At 39.1% G+C, this 17,803-nt stretch overlaps 1 protein-coding gene across 1 annotated transcript in view; it reads left to right on the top strand.

The window, feature by feature from the left end:
- The window catches only part of LOC121322418 (polypeptide N-acetylgalactosaminyltransferase-like 6), a 50,648-nt gene extending 46,554 nt beyond the window's left edge, over positions 1-4,094 (top strand). Inside the window, exons 6-8 of the mRNA XM_041262395.1 lie at positions 1,400-1,516; positions 2,666-2,815; positions 3,912-4,094. Of these exons, the coding sequence (XP_041118329.1) occupies positions 1,400-1,516; positions 2,666-2,815; positions 3,912-4,094 (450 nt within the window). The remainder of the gene's footprint in view (positions 1-1,399; positions 1,517-2,665; positions 2,816-3,911) is intronic.
- The last annotated feature ends 13,709 nt before the right edge of the window (positions 4,095-17,803 follow it).

Genomic DNA, 17,803 nt, shown 5'->3' with positions numbered 1-17,803 from the left:
CATGTGATAGGCAAAATTCTGATTTTTATATCAATTGATTCGCGACTTCAGAGATCAGAATTGAATATGTTTTATTAGCATTGGTATTTACTTTCTAACTACCGTAAATTCACATAAGTTTAAATTATTACCAAATTTTTGTTCTGACAGTGAAAATCAGTGCCTGTCTAGTAGCTTACTTCTTAAAAATGTGCGTCTCCGTTATGGCTCATGTTAAGTCAGTCATAGAGTAATTTTCTCTAGTCTATAGTACATAATGAATGCATTTTACTGTCGATCACTCCATACAATGTGATAGAGCATGTTTGGATAGGATTCTTCAGTGCGATGCCAGTTACCGTGGTGGTAAACATCGCTGGAGCAGTGCTTCACATATAGTACAGATTCCTTGATTTCATTTATTGTTTTTTTTTTTTTCTGCCCCCTAAATTTGCTGCCCTCGGCTGCTGTACAGTTTGCCTAGGCCTTCCTCTGGGCCTGATTTTACCCATACTACCTTTATCAACCAGTGGTGCACTCTTGTAAATGCAGTATAGTACACCATTGGACCACTTTACGGCTAGCTCCACCTCCTTTCCCTTAGGAGCAGAGTTCTCCATTTGGTATTCTAGTGGATTAGTAGGTGAAATATCAGAGGGAATCGACATAGGCTCCCCTTTCCTTGAATCAATGTGTGTCTCTTTAAGATATCTCTCCAATTCAGGCTTAGTTGCTGTAAGTATTCCATTCTTTTTGCTGGTGAATAAGTTCTTCACAAACTTGAATGGGTTTTTATAAAAGCTGGTTCTTTCCTTTTACAGTTTTTTCATAGGCACTGCACTTTGCACAACGTCGCAAGCCTATGTTTTAGATAATTTTGCAGAAGACTGAGGGCCTCCTGACTTTCTTCAGCCCTCCATTGCTTCCTCAGTTGTCTTATTGCCTAAAAACAATAATAAAAAAATGTTGCTTATATTTATTAAGATAGGGGCTGATCATACATTTCCTACCTTTTGGGTTGGAGGGGTCATTGTGAAAAGCCAAAATACTTGAAATAAAAATAAATAAATAAATAAAAAAATATCAATTTAAACTTTTTGAAAGTGTCTAATTTACCTGTCTGTGCAACACCCCACACATTTTAGATAAATTCCAGCTATACACCCCTGGGGTGGTAACAGAATCTGGTGGGATACCGCTTGTTAGCATTAGCAGCATTATCACTAGTCCACGTACTGTTCTGGCATTAATTGTTTGACATTTAAGTCTACTCGTATTGCATTTGTTACACTAAGTTTCACATTACACAAACAAAACGCAAAGTTGATTTATGAACGGCATAATATAACAAACTTAAAATAATATGTACCCCTTGCAACTCATTTGCAACAAACTTAAGAATGGCTTTCTTACTTTTCAGATTCAGAATATTGCATCCAGTCTTTGTATAGACAGTAAGCATGGCTCCACAGGGACAGAACTGAGGCTGGATGTGTGTGTGAAAGATGGCTCAGAACGGACATGGTCACATGAGCAGGTAAATTGTTTTGTTTTCATTGTTTTCAGAACCATAGCATTGGATTGAGCATCTTTTAGAAAATGAACCATAAGAAACTAGATACAAACTGGGAGGAACTGAGACTTGTTTTGCTTTGCTTTGCTTGTATAATTGATTAAAATAAAAGTACACCTGCTGACCATATCTTGTTAACAATGTTAGTATTATAAATACTGTACTGTATATTAAATAAAGGCAACCAGAAACATACTAATACATATTGTGATTAGAATAGGAGCAAAAAATGATCTACACTGGAATACCATAGCATACATGCCCTAAACAGCTTCTCTTATTGTCTTGCACAGATGGGTCATTTTATTAACAAAAAAATATTTAATATTGTGGATTTAAGATAATGTTCTATTCCTAGCAAGCTGCCCAAGAGGTTTATTTGATCAACCTATACCCAGCCAGGGAAGCCATACTGAATTTTGTTCACTTTATAGCTCCAGGGAATCACCCTGGACTGCATCAACCACCTAACTAAGGTTATCCTGTGATTACCACTAAAAGTCAGCCAAGAAGACGGCTGACAAACAAAGTTTTTGCTCTGTTGCTTTTTTTTTTCTTGCAAGGGTTTTAAAAAATGAATATTATCTTACGTGTCATTTGTCTTTTTTTTTTTTTTTTTTTTTTTTTCCAGTTCTTGTCTTGTTTTTGTTTTACAACACATCCCTTACACTTAATATTAAAAAATTAAGCTCAGCCATGTTCATAGCCACAAGTTTAGCTGCTAATGACCATTTTAAGAAGCCTTTAGTTCAATCTCACACAAAGACGTTTTGCACTGTGAGACAAAGTTCGAGAGTGAGACTAATTTGCTTATTAGTTTTACCTATGACAGCTTTCCTGTAGACAATTACCATTCTGTATTAGTGTAGTGTCTTGGAACGGGTGCTTTTCAGGTTTCTTGTTTCCCGCTCCCTCACCATTCTTCTTGGCTTGCAGCACTGTCACAGCCTCACTGCCAATCAGCGGAGCTCAACAGTGCAATGATATTAAGCCGGTGCGGGGTTACAATCCCCCCCTCCCCCAATGTACACCTACGGGGCCACCTTAAAAGCCTTTTAGTTAAAACCGTTTAAATTACAGTATCACATGTTCCTTGCTGTTCTATTTCCCTAGATTTTTACCTTTGGGTGGAGAGAAGATTTAAGGCCTGGGGACCCACTCCACACAAGGAAATTTTGCTTTGATGCCATTTCTCACAATAGCCCCGTCACTCTGTACGACTGCCATGGCATGAAGGGCAACCAGCACTGGCTGTACAGGAAGGTAATGGACATCGCTGATGGTTTCTAATCATTAAACACATCTGGAGCTGTCAAGGTTCTGGCCAATCACGGACTTATAGGGGTCCCAAATCTTATTAACCGCTTTGAGAAGTAGCTACAGTAGAAAATTCTCAGGGAACCTCAATAAATCACTCAGGAGGACATGCAGAAAATAAAAGGCCAAGTTGGCTTACCTAGAGCTTCCTTGCAATCATTCTTTATTCCAGTCGAAAAACTTTGTAGTTTAGTTTTTGGCAGCTGCAACAGTTTTATTCAAAAGCACCCATTCAACATGAAAGAAGTAGGGTAGTGTAAATTAGCCAGTATGAAAATGTAAAGTTGTAAGACAAAGTTTGGACTTAAGAATGATATTGAACAGATGTATTGCAATGGGGTATAAAAGTAGCAGGACATAATGTTTAGAATCTTTTTCAGAACAACGTACAAATGCTCATTTCAGGAAGGACAATTATATATAAAAACAATAAATTAATGTTTTAGTTATCGTTATAGTTAATTGCAATACCATCGGATTGGGTATTTTTTTCTGTTATTTGCCCTGTCCCCCTATTTTTTTTAAAGAAGGAAATTCCTTTTTAATTTTATAATACAAAGAATTTGAGAGCTTAAGAAACGTATACAGTTGCACCTTGTAAAATGCCGGAGAATGCCAAAGCACAAATGTGGTGGCTGAATTATCATATATTATTAGTGGCTAATTAGCATATATTTAACTTATTTTGTTAGATGTAGAAAGCAGAATTTTAGGATTAAGACAATTTTAAAAGCAAAAAACTATATGAACATCATTTAGATATTTTATTTAATATAATGTAAATCAAAGGAATCGCAAAAGTCCGGAAGCCATAACAGTAGTACAGTATTTCATGTTTAATTTTGGAATGTCACATTTTTTAATTTTTGTCAGTTTTATTGTTAAGTATATGGAAAAATACAAACTGGTATGCAATTCAATATGTTAACGTAACATGTTTCAGCAGGTTTTAATTCGATTTTATGAAGCAAAATTAGTTCAATTCAGTAAATATAACCATAGCTATAGTTATCAATGTGTTTCTTATTTTCTTGTGCCTTAGGATAAAACCTTGTACCACCCAGTAAGCAACAGCTGCATAGACAGTAGTCCCGGGGATAAGAAGATTTTCATGCACAGATGCGACCCTCTGTCTGAAACACAGCAGTGGATTTTCCAACACATCAATGCGACTGTTACGAGATCTTTTTCAACAGCCCTGGCAGCTCCTAGGAAAGCCAAATGAAATAAAAAAGAACAGCGGATTACTCTTTCAGGAACTCCGAAAGCATCTTAATTGATGGATTCAGGTATTACTTTTCTCATAGCAGGAGGCCCGTCTTAATTAGATCTTATCCCCCCTAGAGGGAGGGGAGCGCCAGGAGGTAGCAGAACCCCCTGGGGTTGGACCCCCACCTACCGTGGCAGCTTAAGAAAGCAAACTTCTAATTAAAATCACGCACCAGACACTCTCGACCAACAGATTCATGAAGAGCAAATATGGGATAAGAAATGGGTGCCTTGCTGGTCAAGGTCAGACAGACTGTGAACACAAAACAGCCAACTCTGGTTTGAATATATTCTTAGCCAGGGCCAGCCCCGGGACTGTGTATTGCTGTGGAAAATAATTTGTTCTTGTTTCCAGACACAAATCTGCATGACTGTCTCTTGACTCTCGAAGAACTATCCAGTGGTTCACAAGCTGTCCATTTACTATAGGCCAACAATGTTTTTATAAAATGTACATTGTAGTAGTACTGTATCCATAATGTATAGAAAAAATGTCCTTTTTTTCTTGTTCTTGTGAAGAAAAATATTAGCAAAAAATAGTAAATGTGTCTCTACCCCAAACTCTTAATTCATTTTTATGCGCAGCAGGCTCCTACAGCCCTCCTGTTCTTTTTCTCTTGAAATATTTATAATATAGTTCAAGATGTGTTTACATTTTTCCATACAGTTTGACTATTTTTTTTTATATATTTTTGAAAGCCAGAAACCTAGCAGATCAGTACAATTCTAGCAGATATTTGGCACCACTTAATTCACAAAAGTAAGCCATAAAAGTAGATACATTCAAATTGTCACTGCATTGTCTACTTGAGAAACCAGCTATATCTGGAACTTTTTCCACAATTCCTTCAATGTTTTTATAATGACTTATGATGGCACCAATCTTGAATAAAATAATATTTTATTCAAAAATATGCTTGCTGATTAAATACAAACAGTAACAGTTACTGTAGGAGCAAAATGTATTGCAAGGCAGTATTTTAATTGAGAAATACTCATCCTCAATGGAAAAATCACCACAATTTTATTACAGCATTGCTAAAATTCAATGTAGTCTTGTTAATTCATAGAAATGTAAAGGTTTAAATGAAATACTGTACTCTGTGTTGGGAGACACAGAGTGTTTTTTTTTTGAGTGTTATTAAAACTAATTATTAATATTAATAAACCTGGATGTACTAATTCAGTAACAGTAATGCAAAACGTGTTTCTTTGGTTTGTAATACGATGTCTGTAAAATAAGACTGGAGAAGAAGTATTTAATGTAAGTGATGTTTTAATGTTTAAAATGCTGTAAGTATTGGAATCAACAAATGAGTGCTGTACTGAAACAGAGCATTACTGCATCATCACATGACAGGAAGAAAGAATTCATTGTATCAACCCCCAATTTCATGGTACCTAGAACGCAACCGTTATTGCACTTACATCCGTGAGAAAACTTTAAAAAGTACTTTAATAAAAGTTGAACAACAAACCACAGATGAGAGAAATAAATGAGGCAATTAAAAGTGCAGCACACATCATTTGTAATAAAAGCTTCAGTAAGTTTTACCTTTTAAAGAATGGAATGCATTAAACCATTTTGGGAAGCGTTAGCGTGCTGGCATTATTTAAGTTCAGGCTCAAACTGTTCTAAACTGAAAGCCAGTATTTTTATTTGTGTATTTGGTTTGAATAAATACTTTCTGGATAGAGCAAACCAAGATGTCTTTTGTTTGTTTCCTAGGGGAACATCACATTGTGTTTTCATGCAGAAATTTATGTTCAGATATGTGCCTAATGGGTTTCATTATATTGTGCCTGTGGTTCCTTTGATGTCGATGTCCCAGATAGTTTGATTTTGCATTTCATATCTGTATGGCACTTTCAGCGCTTGAGTAGAGAAGGCCATTGCACTTCTCAAATACAACATTCAAAAAGCTATAATGTAAACTGAGATAAACATTGGCAAGTGCATGTGGCTAGTTATTTAAAAATGTTGAAAAATCTTGTGGTTTTCTGTAATACATGCAAGTCTTACTGTTCCTTCTATATGCTTTGTGTTTCACAGTTTAGCTGTAAAACAGATGTTGAGGTTCTGAGGAATCACTAGCATAATCACTATTTAAAAAAATTAAAATTACTGTTTCGAGGAATGCCTAACAACAAATAACCAGACACATTTTAAAACATCAGCTTCAACAGTTAAAGTGCCTGCCCTGACTAATAACCCCACTTTATTTCATTGTTTACCTTACAGTTTTCAGCCCTGTTCACACGGCGGCCACAAGGTGTCCGTTTGTACTGTCAGTTGGGGACTTTATATTTACTTTTTTTTCTCCTGTTTAGGCCAGAGGCTGCACTGTGTTGGAAGTCCGAAGAATGAGGCCATGGTATAAATATTTAGCTGATATCAGCCCTGTTCACACGGCGGCCACAAGGTGTCCGTTTGTACTGTCAGTTGGGGACTTTATATTTACTTTTTTTTCTCCTGTTTAGGCCAGAGGCTGCACTGTGTTGGAAGTCCGAAGAATGAGGCCATGGTATAAATATTTATCAGCTACTAAAAAAAAAAAAAAAAAAAAAGATAATATTGAATCTATTTTCTTTTGTGGGTGTCTCATTTCTGAATTGTTAATGTGACAGAGCCTCAGCATTTAGCCATACAATCACAGTTTTATAAACAAACCCAGAGCCATTTAGAATGATTGCAAACACAGTAAGTAGTAAGATAATGTAAAAAAAGCTATTAAAAAGATTTTTGAAGCTACTTAAAATTCAATGCAATTGAAAACAGATTAAATTTATTTTACCCCTGTTTTGCTACCAATTGGAAAGGCCCATTTTGTATGCCACCTCACTTTACTTCAGTACTGAAGATCAACAGTTGTTTCTGAGGTCAAGCCAATAGTCCCTTGTCAGCAAAAAACACTGCAAAGCTACTGAACCCTGGAGGCAAAGGCCAGCCTGGCTAGTCTCTGCCTGGCCATTAGGGATTGCTGAAGTGTTATAAGATGAACTGTTTTATATAAAATCCAAAGGTACATCTAATTAAATAGAAAACATAGTTCCCATCTTTTTTACAGATGATTAAGTGATTATTGAAGAATATAAGTTGGTTTCCCTGGCACAATTTACCAAAAGAAACGTTCATTTACCTGTCAAAGAGCTACATGCTTAGTGTACAATTGAAGGTGGCAGTTGTCTCAGATGTTTTTAGCCATAGAATAAATTGTCTCACTACCCAGGAGATTTCTGGGCATCGCCGCATTCCACCTGGTGTACATTTTTTTCAGATACTGCTGAAACAAATTACAAAGATTATATATGAATAATTCTTGTTTGAACTATTCTCCAAAGGATTATAGCAAAAGGTACCGTAGTCAAAAACCATATATAAGTACAGTATGCAATATTTGTATTTGAATGATACAACTGACACTGCTGTACTACACTTCTTACATTTAATATAAACTTCTCCTTAAAAAAAAACATTCATACATAAATGGAGTGGTTTAAATATCCATAATCAAACTCATTGTGTTCACAGATGTTAACAAGAATGTAACTATAGTTAAGAAGTGATGAACTATCAAACAACGGCAACAACATGCTCGCCATTCAACCTGCTGTGTTTACGCTACGTGTACAAAGGTTTTGATTTGCTGTAACTATGCTGTCCAAATCATTCATCACACAATGTCCTTTTACTCAATAGAGTAGTCATTTATCTAAAGTTCTAACGGTTCTCAATGGGAATTTCCTCAAAGAGTGAGTCGGACAGGAAGGCAGCAAGAGTAAGCATGCACTATTTTTAGCAAAACACTGAAGTTTCCAATATCTCAATAAAACAAAAGAGAACCAACAAAAACAATGTTTTCCTCTCAATAGGATTTCAATTTCAGTTCTGCATCTTTCATATAAGGTATGGTTTTCCTCATACTTTTTAGGACAACTGCATTAGCCAGCACTGCTCCCAATCCATCTCCAAAACATTACATTGGTCCTCCTTTTATAAACCCATTCAGGTGCTCAACAATCAGTTAGGGATAAGCAATCAAATTAATAATGAATTTATCCCCGACATAGGCGAGCATGGATAGAGAACATTCGGCAAGGAACGTCCCCCTCTGCCTGGCATTACAGTTACATCACACTGTATTTCTAGTATAAATTAAGTACTTCCAGCCAGGAGTACTAAATAAACTAAACATTTACCAATACCTACAATACATACACTTTATCAAGCATTACCATACCTTTTCATAAGGTCTGCACACAGGCCTCTTCTTCAGGCCTTACCATTATCACAGACTAGTGAACCAATTGAGCCAACAGTGTTACGAAGCAAAGGTTCTCGCGGTTCATTTGAAGGTCGTGTGACCCATGAACAGTGTTTAGCAGTAGCTGACAGGAAGGAAATGATTTATTTTTTTATCAAATGCATACTCTTTTTGTGAACAGTGCTCACAGTGTGGTGTTTCAGTCAAGTTGAAAGGAACATTTATTTTTAAATCAAGATGCTGCTTTTTGTTTTAGATTTCATAAACATTTACGTATTTTTTTAAAATTAACAACAAACAAAAAAACTATTAAGTATGTACTACTGACCTACACTGTATACTTTAAGTTTCTTTTCTTTTTTTTTTTAACCAATCACACCTTAATTTTACTCATGAGACCAACTTGTTCTAATATAGCATTCACATCAAAAAATCTTGAATCAAGTCCTTTTAAAATAGTCAATGTGACAATATGTGTATTGAGTCACGGTAGTAACTCCTGCCAACTTATATTGGAGCAGCAACAAAAACTCTATATAGAGAACGGAATATGGGAAAACTAGGGTATCGTCACATATATCCTATTTGAATACCATTGTATTTTTAAAACTCCATATGCAGGAAAAACAGCCAGTCAAAATGTGCTTAAAAAAAATCTCATCGTGTAACTGAGCATACTTGTAGAGATTCAGATGAATGACGGTTTTACTTGAACCTTTTTAAATAGTGTTTTTTTTTTAGTTTTTTTTTAAGGTTACGTTATCACCATGGCCTTGAGGGGTTTATGGTGAAGCAACATCCAACTAAAACAGTGAAGCCAGCCTAGCTGTCTAAAGCACTGTGTCCATGAATTAGTCTATCCTGGATACAGGAATGATGTCCTACCGGCAACAGCTGATCCCCTTTTTTTTCTTGTACATGTTTTTGGTCTAATAATATATACAGAATCCCTGTATATTTTAATAGCAAGTCAAAAACTAAAGTGAAATATAATGATTGCTCACATAACATTTCTAACCGAAGTATAATTAAGGCTTGAACTTTTCAGTTTGTATTTTCCAAATCTCTACCTCCCTTTAAATGTTAATTAGTAAACTGTCTCTGCTAAAGAAAAAAATACTAATTTAAAGAGATAATAATAATAATAATAATAATAATAATAATAATAATAATAATAATAATAATAATAATTCAATTCCTAAGTGTAATACAACAAGATTGCAAATGTAGACTATTGCCACTAGAGGGATCCTCAGCAAACTACTGTACTTTGGTTAAAAGTGAACATTGAGCTTGGAGGAGTTTGCCCTCTTGTGGTGCAACACAGGCAGCATCAGGTACAAGCTGAACTGTCTTTTTTTTTTTCTTTAAATCTTAATAACGTCAAGATAATATAATATGTTTCTTTGAGTCCTCTACCCAAAATTATATAAAATATAATATTATATACAGTATACAAAGCATACCAGAATAGTTTCTTCAAACATATTGTAGTGTTCCGTGGAAAACGAATGAGGCTCACACAGGAATTGCGGGTTCTCGAATACAGCGGTTTATTAAACCGGGACTCTACACTTGGCAGGTAAAGTGTGCTGCTTTACCAGCCAATGGTACAGCTACAGCTGAGCAGCGTAGTGCAACTCAGACTGTGACAAATAATAAAAGTATCCAAAGCACACTACTTTGGCTGTGTGCTACAGCCAACTATGTTCAGTCTGGTTGCTTTTTAGCCCCGCTTCTCTTTGGCTGTATCTTCTGCTCTTCTTACTCTCACTCCAGCTTGTCTCTCTGTCTCAGCAGCAGCTCAACAGCAGCAACAGCCCACTACATATCCCCGTGTCCAGGGCACCCCCTCTGTGCACCAGCCACAAATATCAAGCAAACACTGCTTCCTGCTCTCGATCCCCTGATGGCTACAACATCTCGTCCCCTTGGTTTGTGCCAACAATGGCCAAGCCCCTGATTGGTGGCAATTCTCCCGTCTCTGATGTCCCTGAACATCAGCTTCCCCCTTAAAGTCCCTCGCCCCCGAAGGGACCAACAAAGTTCCAAAAATGATATGGGAGTCTGTGTTGACGTCGGGGTCTTGGCTGCCCAGGTGGCAGTCTGTTGAGTCTAGGTGGAGGGGGACTATTCGGCAGGACTGCCAGGTAAGGGGGAGGAAGGTGCTGCCAGGCTGGGCTGTACAGGGTCCCGTCCCCAGTAGGGAGTGAGCTGATCACGGTGGAGTAGCACCCACCATCCTCTGGCAGGATGTACCAGGCAAGGTCCCAGAAAGTGACTGTCCAGCCCGAGGCAGCGGTCCCACTTGTGTTGGGAGCCATACACCCAGACCATTTCTCCAGTTTTGAAGTACCTCCCCTGTGCCCTGGCATCGCAACTCTATTTTAGCCGTCGGCCTGCAACCTGCAATTGTTTGGTTAATCCTTTTTTGGCGGTGCAGCTGTCGTGGCCGGCAGGCCATCTGGCGGTGAGCTCAGGTCGTGCTGGCTGTGTCATTGGCCCCAGCCTGGTCCTGCCTTCGGCTGTCTGCCTGTGGCTTAGTTGTAGTTATTGGGCAAGGGAGTCAGCCCTTGCCAGGCTGCTCCTGGAAGTATAGGGTCCTTGTTCGGAGGTCCTGTTGGCTGCCGGTGCTCCTCAAGAAGTCCAGAACGAGGATGCGGGGGTCCTGTACTGCAACTACCCACAGGGGTGGTGCACCGTCCCACCACCCACCTAGATCATATTGGTCCCTCTTCCCTGCATGGGCACCAGCTCCCTGGAAAACGAATGAGGCTCACACAGGATTTGCAGGTTCTCAAATTCATGGTTTATTAAGCCAAGACTCTACAATGGGCAGGTAAAAGCATCCACCACGGTCGGAAAAGCTTTGATTTTTTTTTTTTTCTTTTTGTTGTGAAGGTCCCAGCCTCATTCTGTAGCACAAGAAATACACACACGCATCTACTGTTGTAGTTATTCAGGGGTCTGTGATTATCTCACATAGGTATATTATTGCTATATATAAAGTATTGTAACAACCCTGGGTCTGCTGTAACCACTTTCGGGAAAGTTCTGTGACCCAGGGTCAACAGTTCAATTGCAGCAGATGTTAAGGGATGTCAAAGATAGGAGAATAGCCACCAATCAGGGGCTTGGCTTCTCACACAAATGGTACCACTTTGCATCATTGTTGGCACAAACCAGTGGGACGAGATGTTGCAGCCATCAGGGGATCGAAAGTGGGAAGCAGTGTTTGCTTGGGACTGGTGGCTGGTGCACCGGTGGATGCCCTGGACACGGGGATATGTAGCTGGCTGCTGCTGCTGCTGTTTCTGAGTTGCTTATGAGACGGAGAGACAAGCTGGAGTGAGAGTAAGAAGATCAGAAGACACAGCCAAAGAAAAGCGGGACTAAAAAGTAACAAGAGACTGCACGTAGTTGGCTGTAGCACATGGTCAAAATAGTGTGCTTTGGACTTTCTTTTCTTTTCTTTTATTATTTGTCAGTCTGAGTTGCACTACGCTGCTCAGCTGTAGTTGTACCACTGTCTGGTAAAGCAGCAGGCTTTACCTGCCCAGTGTAGAGTCCAGGCTTAATAAACCGTGAATCTGAGAACCTGCAAATCCTGTGTGAGCCTCATTCATTTTCCATGCAATGCTACATTGGTGTACAGAAGTGGGATTATGGACCGGACGCTGCTGGAAATTAATACTGAAGAGGACACACAATGGGACCCGAGGAAGCCAGGATCTCTGGAGGCTGACGCGCCAGTCGAGAAGAGACAATGGGTGCTGTCGTGGCTAAAGGCGACGCCCATTATGAAGGCATTCTGGAGAGCCGAGTGAGGGACCTCTGGACGGCGGATCACCACACCACGGATTCCTATCGCTGTCCACCCCAGAGCCGGCAGCCACGGAGAAACTGCAGGCCGTGAGATGGGAACCCACAGTTCTGCATGAAGGAGTGGGCCAAAATTCCTCCACGGCGCTGTGAGAGACTGATCAATAACTACAGGAAGCGTTGGTTGCAGTTATTGCTGCTAAAGGTGGCGTAACCAGTTACTGAGTCTGAGGGGGTGATTACTTTTTCAAACGGGGGCATTGGGTGTTGCATAACTTTCTTTAATAAATAAATGAAATAAGTATCAAAATGTTGAGTTATTTGTTCACTCAGGGTCCCTTTTATGTATTATTAGATTTTCGTTGAAGATCTGATAACATTCAGTGTCAAAAATATGCAAAAATGTAGAAAATCAGACGGGGCAAATACTTATATATATATATATATATATATATATATATATATATATATATATATATACACACACACACACACACACACACACACACACACACACACACACACACACACATACAGCTCTGGAAAAAATTAAGAGACCACTGCAAAATTATCAGTTTCTCTGGTTTTACTATTTATAGGTATGTGTTTGGGTAAAATGAACATTTTTGTTTTATTCTATAAACTACTGACAACATTTCTCCCAAATTCCAAATAAAAATATTGTCATTTAGAGCATTTATTTGCAGAAAATGACAACTGGTCAAAATAACAAAAAAGATGCAGTGTTGTCAGACCTCAAATAATGCAAAGAAAATAAGTTCAGATTCATTTTTAAACAACACAATACTAATGTTTTAACTTAGGAAGAGTTCAGAAATCAATATTTGGTGGAATAACCCTGATTTTCAAGCACAGCTTTCATGCGTCTTGGCATGCTCTCCACCAGTCTTTCACATTGATGTTGGGTGACTTTATGCCACTCCTGGCGCAAAAATTCAAGCAGCTCGGCTTTGTTTGATGGCTAGTGACCATCCATCTTCCTCTTGATCACATTCCAGAGGTTTTCAATGGGGTTCAGGTCTGGAGATTGGGCTGGCCATGACAGGGTCTTGATCTGGTGGTCCTCCATCCACACCTTGATTGACCTGGCTGTGTGGCATGGAGCATTGTCCTGCTGGAAAAACCAATCCTCAGAGTTGGGGAACATTGTCAGAGCAGAAGGAAGCAAGTTTTCTTCCAGGACAACCTTGTACTTGGCTTGATTCATGCCAAAGCTGCCCGATTCCAGCCTTGCTGAAGCACCCCCAGATCATCACCGATCCTCCACCACATTTCACAGTGGGTGCAAGACACTGTGGCTTGTAGGCCTCTCCAGGTCTCTGTCTAACCATTAGACAACCAGGTGTTGGGCAAAGCTGAAAATTGGACTCATCTGGGGGTGCTTCAGCAAGGCTGGAATCGGGCAGATTTGTCTTTGTGAAGGGCGCATGAATCAAGCCAAGTACAAGGTTGTCCTGGAAGAAAACTTGCTTCCAAGGCTCTGAAGTGTCCCCAACTCTGAAGATTGTTTTTCTCACAAAAAAGCAGAAGTCCTTCGTCGTGGTCCCGACCATCCACTACATTAGTGTGTGCTTCATAATTAGGGATATATGACGGTACGTTGTCCCGCCCGAGAAAACATATCGCCATAGCCGCAATCGGAATCACACTCTCCAGGTCCAAACGCGGGCGGGTTTGGACACACCTCACACCTGTGTGGCACTTGCCCTGACAATGCGACTGTCTGCAAGAACTAATTCCCAGTCACTACTATAATATATATATAATATAGATATATATATATATAATATATATATATATATATAATATATATATATATAATATATATATATACAAAGAGTAAATTTTGACTCATTAAATACTAATAGTTGTTATAATAAATAGAAACAACCAGCGAGTTTTGGACTGTCGGAAGGCACTTAATATATCCAGGGTCTATGGGTCTACCTATGAGTTGTCTTTGTTTCTAATTACTACTTTGAGCGTCACAAACTAGACAGCTTTCAAATGAAGGTAAATAAAATAAATAAATAAATAAATACAAATAAAGACGTACTTATTTTTTTTTTTTTTTTTACCATCTGTACTTTCAAATTAACAGCGGTATAATTTGCTGCTCCATTTATAACCACAGGGTGGCGCCAGAGCCATATAGATTAATTCATCCAATGCAGAAAATAGAAAAAGAAACACAACTGGCTGACAGGTTTTCCATTTCAACACAAATTGGTCAGAGCACAAATATCATGAAAATCGTGATTTACTATGATACACCAATGCTTTTCTGAATAATGTACTGAAAGCGGGTATACGTTTTCAAACGGTCACACAAAGCTACCGTAAAATATTGCTTTTTGTTGCGATGAATGACCAATTTATTGGTTGAATTAACGTGGTCCCTGTATGGGCCAAGACCCTATCTTCCCTACCCCGTCTCCCACTTTCCTCAGGCTGTCGTTCCGACACACTCTCTCGTTGGCCCTGTTTCTCTCTAATTGTCACGTCTCAGCACATTCGTCCACTCACTACTTGAACCTGCAGCTCTCTCGTCTCATTCCCGCTTCGTGTTCCGAGCAAAAATATATTTAAAAAATGACCAGGAAGGATGAGAACAGTAGCAAAACCCCATTCCGACACTATGACGAATCTTATGGAAATGAAGTGGGTACCTAATTAACATACCCCGGGAAAAAATCAAAAGGGTTGATGTGGTCGGATTCAATATTTTCGTCTAAAGTAGATCCTCCTGTTTCTTATTGCTAATGGGAACCTATTTCAAACATAGTTTTTACGTCATTTCAGAATTTCAATCCATGGGCAGGTGGGATTGAAAGGTAGTAAAGGAGAAAAACAAAACAGACGTGTGTTTCAGGAGATATGGAGAAACAAGAAGATACATTTAATAGAAGATAATAGCAAGTACGCCAGGACAGAGAGAAACAAATAAAGGGAGCTCATTTTAATGTAATTTTGTAAATGTATATTTTAATTAAGTTATAGTATCATGTACCCCGATATTTATGTATTTATTCATTTTTATTATTATTTTAATTTTGGCATAAAATGCCCCCCATACACGCGGTTGCACTTTAAGATAATTAATAACACTTGGAATGTAATGGGATATATTAAAAAAAAAAAAAAAACTTAAAGAATCACAAGGCTACTGGCAACACATGACCCGTCAGGGTGCTTGACTCGAAGTCCTCTTTAAGTTAATCACACAATGTCGTAGCACTTGCTGTTCTTAAGGTCCAAACAGGTGGCGAAAACGGGCGAATTTGTGTCTTTTCGTTCACATAAAGTCAGAAAAAAACAAAATATGAATCCAAATTAACATGTATTTATACTAAAGTAATACAAAAATGACTACAAAAGATTTAGAAGTGCGTAGTTTTTCGAGATTTACGATTATACTGTAAATTTACAAAAGATTTAGTGAGTAGTTTGTCGATTATACTGTAAATTTACTTTAATTACTTTAGTATAAATACATGTTAATTTGGATTCATATGTTGTTTTTTCTGACTTTATGTGAAAGAAAAGACACAAATTCGCCCGTTTTCTCATTGGAAATAGTGATATTTTGAAATGTACCTGTCCTGGCCACAAAAGCAAAGTTTGTGGGGAATAATAGCCATTTTCTATACTTTTGAGGCATAAGCAATTAGGAAATAACACTTACTACCCAGGAACAAAAAAAAAAAAAAATTGTTACACGGTGTATATCAACACCTGTTAAACCAGCTTTCTGTTTCAGGCCCTTGTTTACGTTTAATACCAAAATATTAAGTTGAAAATATACTGCGTTGTTTTATTAATCGGAAGTGACATCACTCTGCGCTCGGGTGGGGGGAAGGGGGGCGGATTTAACAACAGTTTGTGAATCAAGATGGCTGGTGATACTGATATTGGTGGTGCTGCTGCTGCAGCTTCTTGCAAGGCTGTGGTTGACTTGTGTGAGGATGATTACAGGCTGTTAGACTGTTGGCAGGGTGATAATGGCATTGACAGCCAAATAACAAAGTAACATACTGTAGCTTGCACGGGGAAGGCAGAAGCAAGTCTGTTAGGTAAGGTAATCACATAGAAAGACATAAGCCCCGAGGTTGTTGAATTAAAATCGAACGTAGAAAGTAACTAGCTGCAATTGTAAATACTTGTAAATATTAATATATTAATAGATACACTTTCAAAGACAGTTAGCTCCGATTTTCTAACTTTCTGACATTTGTTTGAAGTATAAAATAACAAATAACATACACGGTAAAAAAAAAACAACAACAAAAAACATCTTGTTTCTGTCTTGTGTCATTTAATTCTTGGAGAGGGGTATTGCTGCAGAACAAAGGCTCTCACAGCATAGTTAACACAGGGTAGTGCTGCGTGCACAACCCATAATAGCCTTCATCATTATGTGCTACAGTCCGATCACATGATAAGGGTGATACATTTAGGTACTAAAACAAAGTTTATTTCACAACAATAACCTAATCCTAAACCTAAGGTTTGTGTGGTATAATAATAATAATAATAATATATTTGTTTTTATATAGCACCTTTCATAGTGGACCACCATCACAAAGCACTTTACAGAGGTAGGCTGTGAACTGCACATTGTATGCAGTCACTTATAGTTGGTCACTGATTTAACATCTTAAGGTTAAATGACTTGCTTAGAGTCACACAGTGAGCCAGTCAGTGGCAGAGGTGGGATTTGAACCAGTGACCTTCTGGTTACAAGTCCGGCACTATAACCACTGGACGACACTGCTCCCATTATGGTCATGTGGTAGGGGTGTTGAGGCTCAATGAAGCACTATGTAAATTACGAGTTGCGCATGCAGCACTGCCCAGTGTGAGCTAAGCCTTCGTTCTGCAGCAGTGTACTTTTTGAATTCTTGTACACCAGAGCCCAGTCAGGGTACTAAAGGCAGGATCTAACACAGGGGTGGGCAATTCCGGTCCTGGAGGGCCAGCGTCCCTCCTGGCTTTTGTTCCAATTGTGCTCTAAATTACTTAATTAGACTAATAATTGGTCAAATTAAGTAATTTAGAGCAAAGTTGGAACAAAAGCCAAGACCGGAATTGCCCACCACTGATCTCGAGAGGGACGTGGCCTGTAACATTTGCCAGGCGTTCCAACCTCGAGTGAAAGAGGCATGTTTGGAAAGAGCCATGAGGGACGATCCCCGTGTCCTCTATGGCCGGACCGTCAGCGGCCCTGGATGCCCCAGACAACATGTCCCAGGACCCCCTGCTGGACATTCCTAATGTGCAGGCCGCCCACAGAACTCCTGGCTAAACAGGCTCCAGCGGCCCAGGCCCCTGTCCAGGCCCCACTGCAGCCCCAATTGACATAGCCCCCTCCCCCAAGGGAGTGCAGGGGGGTGGGAAGGGTTGCCTCAGCTGGCACAGGAGGATACGCTCTCCATAGCGGCCTCTGGGGATGGAGCTTGCTTCTCCGAAATGCAAGTGGGTGAGACCATTGCTGAGGAAGAGCCTAGCTTCGAGAGTGCCTCAGAAGCCAGTCCCACCCCATTGTCCAGCTCGGTCT

Source organism: Polyodon spathula, chromosome 1 (assembly GCF_017654505.1).
Source record: "Polyodon spathula isolate WHYD16114869_AA chromosome 1, ASM1765450v1, whole genome shotgun sequence".
Classification (NCBI taxonomy): domain Eukaryota; kingdom Metazoa; phylum Chordata; class Actinopteri; order Acipenseriformes; family Polyodontidae; genus Polyodon; species Polyodon spathula.
Note: the sequence above shows the minus strand (reverse complement) of the source record. Positions and strands in the feature narration are given on the sequence as shown.